This window comes from Dermacentor silvarum, chromosome 8 (genome assembly GCF_013339745.2).
Source record: "Dermacentor silvarum isolate Dsil-2018 chromosome 8, BIME_Dsil_1.4, whole genome shotgun sequence".
In the NCBI taxonomy this organism is placed as follows: Eukaryota; Metazoa; Arthropoda; class Arachnida; order Ixodida; family Ixodidae; genus Dermacentor; species Dermacentor silvarum.
The window spans coordinates 111,858,826-111,869,183 of NC_051161.1; the positions used below are offsets into that span (position 1 = coordinate 111,858,826).

A 10,358-nucleotide genomic window follows, 5' to 3' on the forward strand; every position below is an offset into this window, starting at 1 on the left:
CTTTATGCATGAACAAACTTTTCGACATCCCAGCACCCTCAAAGTCATTTACAGAACTGTGCTAAGGTGTGGCTGCTTTGATGCAAGCATTAAAATCATACACAACAGAATAAATGGTGTGTTCCGAAGCTTAGTTGACAATATTGCCATAGATTGCACAAGGCACCGAGATGATGAAAGCAGATGTTACAAAACAAACAATATGTGTCTTGCATATCATTACTACCAATTTTTTAAGCACCTGCTGCTTTTCATGTGTGTGCCTAAGACCAGGGGTTCTCAAGCATGCTGGTTCCAGGGAACACTGCTAAGCTTCATCAAGTGCCAAGGAACCCCCCCCCCCTCCAGTAAAGATGCTAGGCGTAGCGTGCGACATGTTTGGGGCCGACGGTGAAGGTGTACAGGCTCTTTTGATGGCGACGTGCAACCCACGTGGTGCAAACTTGGTGCTATCGCCATGACATAAGACAAGATAGCATTGCAACCAAGACACACCACAAAAACAAACATATAGTTCCTCACACCTGAAAACTCGGTTAATTCAGCCAGTTTTTTTGGTCCCGTGAAATCTGAATTAATGAGGTTTTACAGTGTGCAAAGTAGAGCCGGCACTAATTTTAAGATCTCTTGAGATGAAAATTTATGTCTCCCTGTGCGATATGCACTGAAAACTCATTCTTTTTTATAAATAATGATATTTCAGAGCATTCGCTATCCTTATCAAATTGGCCCAGTGCATTTAGATTAGCCAAAGATTAGCCAGACCGACAGGTGCCTTAATGATCGTCTCGGCGAGTACCCTAACAACGTGTACAACACTGTACAGGGTCATCTGGGTATTCACTGCCGTGATCATGGGTGTAAGCCCTACTTTGACAAAAACAAAGTTATAGCTAAACATACTTCACAGCTGACACGTGAAGTGAAATCATTCAGGCAAATTTCATCAGGAATTTTGATAGCTCGTGCATCAGTTCTTCGATTGCCCTTTCATTTTGGGAAATAGCGTATCTTAACAAGATTTGAATGGCAAACAGTCAGTGTGCATTGTCAGCATGTGGATATCATTATCAGCATTGGAAGTGATGCTTCAGGCTTTTGCTGATTATTCACATATGGCGCATGATAGTACCATATATATTTATTCCTTCATGTCTTCATGAATAAAATGTTGCAAGTCAGCACTGTGTGCATGTCGCTCTTTCGTGTCCCTGTCTATTTTTCACTGTTCTTTTTTTTCCATAAATGTTTAGGCATCTAATTCAGTGTATACACGATACATTGGACTTTTTAGGGTTGAATACATAGATGCAAAATTGCATGACACATGTGTGAGGAGTTTCCAAATTGCAGGTCAATGTTAATCCCAAACAACAAAAGCGAAACACCACACAACCACTGCAGCTGGAACCTAACTGCACAAGTCAATGAGGGCTTCTTCCAACGTATAAACATTCCTTTTCATGCATGTTTCACTAGGACCTACTGGCACACTTTTCTTTCATCCTTTCACTGTAGAAAGCTATCTATCATGAGTGCACTCATTTGCCAACACAATCATTGTGTTCTGTAACGCAGCTTAATTTCTTCATTTGACACAATCCTGGACATTTCTTTTGATTTGACATTCTGTGCATGCTTCTTTAGGCTTTCATTTATATGCTGTTCGCTTCAGCCAACATATACATTTCTACATATTAAGAGAAGTAAATATATCACATGAAGATAACAAGAAACAAATAGTGACATTTGCAATTAGCTTGCAACTTCCTTTTACCTCCCCATCGCTTCAAGCTGCTTTCGTTTAGAAAAAAAAATGTGGTCTAATCCAAGAGAAAGCAGCTCGAAGCAGTGAGGAGTCAGATTTATGTTATCGCACAAAAAAGCGAAAAATATTGAAATAAAAAAGTTGTCGCAGTTTCACCTGAAAGGCGAAGCATCAATTGCGATAGCAAATTTGTAGAGAGCTATACGGAGTAATGATATTAGCTTTATCAGCTGTATAAACTTGGACATGCAGCAGCACCGGCAACACGCAGAACTATTGTCGACGCCTTCGGCGTTTTGCCCGCGTTCGCTCAAAATGCGTGCGGCGTTGGTGACTGTTGCCGGAGCCTCTGATATAAATAGGCACTTGGTGCCGCAGCTAAACGTCGCCTCCCTTCCCTCCCCCTCCCCCCCCTGCACCTCCCCCTCGGCCTCTCGCACGTCGGAAGAAGGCGCGTTTGCTCTACATATATGGTGATTGTAAAGGAGGAAAGAGACGCTTACTTCTGCAGCCCTTAAGCGAGCACGGCGCAGAACGCGCGTTTGTTCTCCGCCGTGCGTTCACTCCCCGTGAAAGCGCGCGTCCCTCGCGCCCTTTCACTCGCACATACAGCGTTCGGCGCACGGCGACGATTTCATCTCCATTGACGTCATACGGAACCTCACGGCGACGGCGACGGCGACGGCTACGGCGACGGCGACGCCGACGGCAGAAATCTGCTTTTGAGTGTCCATATAATTGCTATCGCAATAATAAACAAATTTTCACAGAATCGTACAACCAGCTGCGTGGTGCCTTGCTTCGAACCACTTTCCAGATGCTGGCAGCCCAGAATTGGCAGTTTCCCTGAACTAGAGCCTGCGCTACAACATATTAACTCTACCCCGCACAACTGCAACAGTTTTTGTTGGTGAAAAATATATGAGCAAGTAATTTCTCTGCTGTTGCAGCCACCACCCTGCCGTGCCGGCCTGCCCCGAACACATCACTGATGACCCAAACAGTGGCTAGTTCACCACTAAAAGTTGGTTTACCTACCCATGAAAAAAATACACCGATATGTCAGTTTCATGCAAACGTTAGAATATTGATAAAAACCTACACGTTTTCATCACGAAACTGAATTGATAAGAACCTGTCGCAACAATTTTCATTTTTTTAGAAGGTAATTAGCGTTACTGTAACCCAGGGTACTCATCTGTGTTGGAATGTTATTGAGGTCAACCCAGCAAATCTGTTATCTTTATAGAATAAAAAAGAAAAGAGCTCATCCTTACCAATTTTGTCGAGAAGGGCACTTGTAAGCCTTCGATTTAGCGCTGCTGCCTCCCGAAGCTCTTTTTTCAATCTTTTGTTTTCAGTTTCTTTTTTTTCCAAACATTTCAGCAGTTCTGCTATTCTTGAATCTGCGTCAACCTGTGCGTTTTCCTGAAACACCAAGAAAATTAATTATGCCAGAAAGATTAGCATGATATGAGAGAAAACACCCAATTAGGCTTGACAAACCATACAAGCACACTAAGTGGCCACTTTTAGGAGTTATGTGAAGAGTTTTATGTTGCGCTCAGCAGAATTGGCTTACATTTACAATTGGCTCAATTTTTAGAAACTTATTTCACTTAGTCTTCCAAATGAAAGCTCTGCATTTAATCTTGTGATATGGTATATGGCTTTTGGTATAACACAGAGGGCATGGGAAAAAGTTGAAGGGAACCACATTGAAACTGCATTTCTTTCATCTGATTTTAGCATAATGGGATTGACACCGAAGCTTCCTGCCTAGATTGTTTTACAGTAGCTTGCCAAATTTTGGGTGCATATTTCCTTAAGGCACACATCACTTGGCTGCATCAGCCCACGACTGGTGCCAGAAGGAACCTAGGTTCCGTATAAAGTCCAAGTACTATAAGGTCAAGCTTGATGAGATTGCAAGTGAGCAAGAAGAGTGGTGGTTTGATGCACGCTGTCCTCCAACGTGCCCAATGATGGAGGTCACATGGCCATTGTCATTGCATGCAGTGTGAGAGGTGAGTGGGCATGTTCCCTTCTAGCCAGCCGTGGCTGCACATGGCTGTCCGCGTGGCTGAGCGCATACAAGGTCCACACGCCGTATCTTGAAGGTATCTGCTGCAGGTGCTAAGGCAAGGGGAGCTGAGATGCCTGGTCACATTATGTGCCATATCTACCCATGCACTAGTAATGCAAGACAATAATCTCAAGTGAAGCGAGAGGCAGATTGAAGCATTTGCTTTGCGAGGCCAGCACTCTTCGTTATGCTAGCGTTGTGCCAGTGAGTGAGATCTGTTCACCTCTGCCTATGCACGCATGACATGTTTGTTAATTAGTATGCAAACACTTAGTACAATTCTTACAGCAAATGAAATTACAAAGCTTACTTCATGTGCTTGTCTAATACATTGCTATACATATCAATGCTTTGCCTATAAAAAAACTGCTACGTTTTTTCTTTCTGCTCTATTTGAGCCAGATGGGAAAGAAGGGCATGTGCCGCTCTGCTCGCTCTGGTTCGATCTCAGCTGCCTGGATGTCTTTCGTCATTTTTATGGCACATGACATAACAGTAGTTAGCAACCCATTGAGCATTGCCTTTGGCACGGGGTTGTCCGAAAAGCTCTCCATGGGAGAAATTTTGTTCAAAATAACTGTTGCGCAGTTCCTAGAATATGAATTTGCAGTTTTTTTTACTCATTCAAATGCAAGGACTTTGTTGGGGCCAACATACAAGTTCAAATTATTCGTCACTTCAAATCATGATTTATAATTATTGGGATTAGATTAGCAAAGCTAATGAATTACATGAATTTAGCAGCCACACAAAGTTGTGTTGCATCACGTTTAATTCATCCTACAGTCAAACAAAGAGTATCTTTGAAAGCCATACCACTGAGGTAGGTGACCAGACTTCCAAAATAGCACTTTCAGGCATTGCATTTCTTTAGAAGAAAAGCACCAAGGATAAGGTGAATGGAGGAAAAACTTTTGGCTTTCCTAACACTACCTAAGGTTTCTGAAATTGTATATAAATCATAAAACCAATAATTAGAAACATGGCTGAATAATCATTAACATTCTTCTTAAGGCAAAACACAAATGTACTAGCCACTTCTTTACAAAGAACCCACCATTAGTTTCATCTGTGGAAAAAATAATTTTTAAAGCATGGTACAAGTCACCTTAGACTCATTGTGCATAACTGGATTGCACCCTCTTGTTACTAAGAGAGTGCCAACAAAGTGATCCTAACAGGTACAAACCTGGGTTTCTGCTGTATTTCCTGATTGAGCAATTATTTGCTCATGTAATAAGTGGGCGGCATCCAGCCTCCTCCTTTTTAAAAGTCTTGCTGTGGGCAGCTCCTGCAACTTGATAGTGAAATATTTGAGTAATCTCAAGTAAGGCTGACCAAATGGCAATAGACAGCTGCAATTTTTTTATACTTTTAATGCCACTGAACCCAATTTCTCAATGCATCCAACCAACTTTCATTAAAAGATTGAAGAAAAATCATGGATCATAAGTAAAGGTGACGTGCAGTGTTTGCGCACTATACTATGTCCAGGTTTTCTTGATGCAGAATGTGAAACACGCTTTTACAAGCTGTTCAAAACTGCTGATAAAAACTATTTGTATGCAATACAACTTAGTACATACTTTTTGTAGCTGTCAGGAAAGTGCATCTTTTAATTTTTCACTGTGAGACTTTTCACATGACAAATGTTATCTAGTTAGCAGTCTCTGATAAATGCATTCACACATGCTGTTCACAATGCAATGTCATTTACAATGTGTTAACACCATATGCAACGAGTAAATTCATTGGAATTATCTCTGACAAACATTCCAAGTATATCCATAACAAGAAGAATCTTACTGCTTATAAAATGAAACATGCCTTTTGACTGTCATGCACACGGTCTTAAAGCTTGAAATACCAGTGTAGTCTTCTGTGAAGCATGCAAAAAGTGGTGCGTCTCATTCTATACACTTTTCCACTGTCTCACATAGCATTCCATGACTGAAGTCTAGTCCTTCCGGAAGCATGCGCAAAGGCCATGTAATTACATAGCCACATGTGTATCAAGCTGCATAACATGCTTCTGTTCTATCATTTAACGAAACTTCTATGGTGAACATGCGGCTTACAAATGAATAGTCATCCAGTTGAAAGCTGCCACAGAATTATTTCTTGGTCATAATATTGTTTACATTACACATCAATGTGAGGAATCTTGAGCGATTGGTATATTATGACCATTGCCCCCCATCACAAGATATCTGCCTGCTCCATGAGACAATTATGTCAGCTTTGCACAATCATATGTAATAAGTAAGAATACTCCAACTTCATTCTGAAATTCTTGTTCAGAACAGAATTTCATTTTTGCTAATACAGTACAATGACTCCACAATGAACGCCTCTAAAACAAAACGACTTATAACAAAGGAGTCACTATGTCCCTGTCGAATTCCCATCTTTCATGTGTGCTGTGAATGCCTCAACAAAGACCACTACAGCGAATTTGCCTGTACAACAACAAAAAAAATTAGGTGCATCGACAGCTGATTTGTTGCTTTACAACGAAAGCTAACTACCGGTGCCAATCTGCCCCCGCCAGACGACACCCAGCTGTGCTCTGCATTAATGGCAGGGCTATGCTCGCTGACAACTTTCTGTGGCTATGAAGGGAAAGCTACGGGCGCGTGGCTGCTGCACATGTGTTACCGCACCAAGTAGTCTGGCAGCGTTTGACAGTGCTTTTGATTCCTCAGAACAGACACTGAATTCATGCAGCTTCCACGTGCGATGGTTGTTAGCCCATTGTTCTGTCACTTGCTATGTTAAATGCCACATCATTAAGCGACCGATAAACCACACCAACTTATATTCCATCTTACAACTCCTTCCAGTTAAGAGTACACAAGGTTTGCAGAGGAATGTACCCCTGTGGGCGAAACATACCCTAATATAAAAGCCGATGCACATGCAGAAGTGCGACAACCAGAGAAATTATCTGGCATGTGCTGCATGCCTAAAGTTTCCAGATTCAGCAAACCTTTAGAGTACTCGAAAAAGTCGAGACATGAAGAGAAGCATAGACGCACACACAAAGCGCTTTGTGTGTGCATCTGTTTCTGTTCACGTTTTGTCTTCATCCACTTTAAAGGTTTGCTAAAACTATGGACTGACTAGCCCAACAACATGCCTTACTTCAATGTTTCCAGCAAAATTATCACACACCTTTCTCAATTTTACTGTGACGCAACACTAAACTTAGTGCAAACTTGGAAAAAGGCAACAGAATGCACTAATGCTGCACACCCCCTTCACATGATCAATGATTTTTTCATGCACAAACCCATCACACTTTGTCAGTCACACTGGGCTCATCCTAGCAAGGTCACCCATGACATTACCTTAAATCCCTCGGCAAATAAATACTTACCGTGACATTCAAGTTATTTCCTTATTTCATTACACACAAAGGTTCAACAGATGCTTAGTGCTAAATCAAATTTTCAACCATATTGTGTACTACAACAAATTACTCTCTAGCTTTAGCACATAGTGGAACCAACTTCTTTTTTCCTGGCCAAGATATCATCTTCATCTGTGTCAATGAGCCTCGGGAATGGCTCCCGCAAACTCTTAATCTTCAGTCGCAGGGAGTCCAGGTCACCTAGATGAAAATCGCTATACATTTAGCAGTGACACGCACCTGAACAACTAGTTGGAAAGTATAAAAACGAAATGATAAAGTGCACAGCAAAGACTAGACTAAAAGTCTCAACCACCTCTGGTGCCACAACGGCACCAGAGGTGGTCAACATGTTGCTCGGGCAGCCAAAACACACTGCTTCTGCTCCACCATTAAAGGCCAACTTCGTAAATATGTAGGCTTGCAGTAAAACAGAATATATGCTTCATCTACATAAAATCTATATTTCAAATGCTTACTTATATCACTTAACGCAATCAGAGTGCCCCCCCCCCCCAGCACATTTCATTTTTGACAATTACAGCTGTACAGCTGTGACATTGACAAAAACATATTTGCAACTTCCACCACTTTTTCAAGAGATATTTTCTCAGTTCCTGTCTGTACATCAACTTCATTGCCCTTCCAACCTATGTCTCACTACACTATACCCAATGACAATTTTCTGTGGCAGTGCAGCAACAGCTCCTGAGTCAAAGATAATTTTTTTACTGCGCATCTGCATATAGCAAGGGTAAGTAAGCAACTGAAAGCTATGTACCACAAAAAAGACTATACCAACTATGTTTATTTCTTTGTTTAACGTTTATTTGCCACAAAACACAATTGAATGTCACAGCATCTGCTCACAAACACGCCTACATAACCAAGCTGCAATGGCCTAAGCCAGAAGTAGTTATGCTATTGCCCGTATTAAACCGTATTAAAAGCACAATTGCCAACCATGACAGGGTGTAGTGAAGGTAGCGCCATGAGCACTTGTTTGCATACAACTAGCAGCTTTTATGCCCGACCAAAGGCTTGAGTGCATGTGGCTAAGTGATGAATGTTGCCACATTGAGGACACATGGGCATAGATTTAAACAAATAAAGGTGCACACATCGATTACGCAGCTATGTAATACATACACATTTGCTTCCTTGTCCTTAACCACTAAGTGGTGCCGATTGTTATGTGACTTTAAGGTTCCATTGCCTGTACTCATATACATGATGAGAATGGCATCATGTAACAGCTATACATGAGCACATTCGTTTAAATCTATGACTTTGTGGTCGTCACAGTGGGCATTAGCCCATGTAGTATGACCAATTTAGTTGTAAATAGCAACATTCATCACTTAGCCACATGCACTCATACCTTTGGTTGGGCGTACATAGCTAGAATTGATGCCATGTTGCAATGAATGAAAGCCTAACATTCGTCAAAACCTACTGGGAAGAATTAAGTGACTGCCAATGCTCACTGTGTTGCTATATTGAGCACTACCTTGCCAGTACAAAATTTCAGACGATCTGATTAATGAAAATATGGAATTTAGAAGGCTAAACCAGGATGGAGGCACGCCGTAGTAGGGGTCTCTGGTTTAATTTTGACTGCCTTGGGTTTCTTAACATTCACACAATGCACAGTATATGGGCATTCTTGCATTCCATCCCTATCAAACTGTCGCTGCTGGTATTTCATCACGCCCCCTTGGGGCCAGCAGCACAACGCTGAAGCCACTACGCCACCACGACGGGTCTTCAGAAGATCTTGTGCACAAGTGATGAAAATGAATGGAGCACTGTGGTGGATGTGACGACAATAACAGAAAGGGCAGCTATAATGAACATATGTAGATTCTGCTAAAAAAACACCACCGAGTGTACCAGCGCAATAAAAGTGGGCCAAAATGTTTTTTTTTCTGTTCATTTGCTTATAAACACAATGTTGTTCAAATCCATTTCTGAGCAACAGCTTTTGCAAAACTAAACTGAGCACTAAAATATTATAGCAGTATTCCTTCGCAAAATGCTGCTGCATCACAAAGGCACTTGAAGGCATTTCACAGAGGCAAAAGAAATTGTATATTTCAGCCAGCAAGCGCATCTGCGACGTTCGTTTCGATCATATTGCTCTTTACAATACAAAAAGCAGTTTGCAAGTAACTTATGACGCAAGTACTAGCAGCAAACTAAAAGTTGAGTTAGAATAGTTACTACCAGCTGGCAGAGGTATTTCAATGACACAAACTCGCGCAGAAAAGCAACCTAGTAGAGTATAAGTTATGCACAGGCGTCGGTGAACCCTACAGTGATTCCGACACTTAGTACATAATTGAATTCAGTTAAGGCCACGTTAGTGACGTGCAAAACTATCAAAGTATTAAACATGGTTGGCAATCTGGGCTTGACAGAATGCTAGAACTGCACGAAACAAAGTAATATGAAAGCAGGTAACGTGGCACACATGCGTAACGTTGTGTCCATGCATTTCATACACGCACACAGGTAACTTGTGCTGGCATAAGAACCGTTGTTTGTGCAAGCATTAAGTTCTCAATGTTATACCCACGTCACACGGGCCACTTTTGACCGCAATCGGGCTCGATAGCGATGAAAAGTGCCCGTGTGACACCCGCATTAGAAATGACATGCGTCGCCGGCTAGATCAAATATACCGGTAGACGCAAGCAACACGTTATAGCACACGTTGTCAGTTCGCGACGGCAACTTAGCGTAAATTTACGTTTTACATACGTTCAGCCAACAAGAAAAGTTGCTGACCATTTCCGCAACAGAAAATCATACAAGAAAGTTGAAAATTTTGCACGGCACACTCACCTGCCAAAGCAACAACAAAGGCTGGGTAATATCCTTGGACATCACCGTCCTCGCTCCGCCAGAACGCCTGGACCGTCTTCGCTTTGTCGAAGTCTTCTTCACATTTCGGGGAAAAAACCTTTATGAGGCTAGTGGGCAAAATAGCCCGATATTTATCGTGGTATTTCACGTAAGCGAACATTGCACACAGCGTCGTAGCCCAGCCACAGAATAAAGAAGGCCCAGCTGTAGCAACCTCGGACTGG

The 10,358-nt window shown here is 41.9% G+C and overlaps 1 protein-coding gene across 1 annotated transcript; it reads right to left on the minus strand.

The window, feature by feature from the left end:
• Positions 1 to 2,940: 2,940 nt before the first annotated feature.
• LOC125947310 (uncharacterized) lies at positions 2,941 to 10,358 on the minus strand. Its single transcript, XM_049671754.1, has 4 exons — positions 10,114 to 10,358; positions 7,367 to 7,467; positions 5,044 to 5,151; positions 2,941 to 3,196 (listed from the first exon to the last, which is right to left on the minus strand). The coding sequence occupies exons 1-4, from the start codon at positions 10,292 to 10,294 to the stop codon at positions 2,963 to 2,965; spliced, it is 624 nt and encodes a 207-aa protein (XP_049527711.1). The 5' UTR covers positions 10,295 to 10,358; the 3' UTR covers positions 2,941 to 2,962.

Bases quoted from the DNA above. Each gene is read 5' to 3' on its own strand.
- LOC125947310 (XM_049671754.1), bottom strand. From the start codon at position 10,294: ATGTTCGCTTACGTGAAATACCACGATAAATATCGGGCTATTTTGCCC. The intron at 7,468-10,113 runs GTGAGTGTGCCG...ATTTTCATCTAG, and splicing joins CTTTGTTGTTGCTTTGGCAG to GTGACCTGGACTCCCTGCGA. The intron at 5,152-7,366 runs GTTGGTTCCACT...TTCACTATCAAG, and splicing joins TCTTGGCCAGGAAAAAAGAA to TTGCAGGAGCTGCCCACAGC.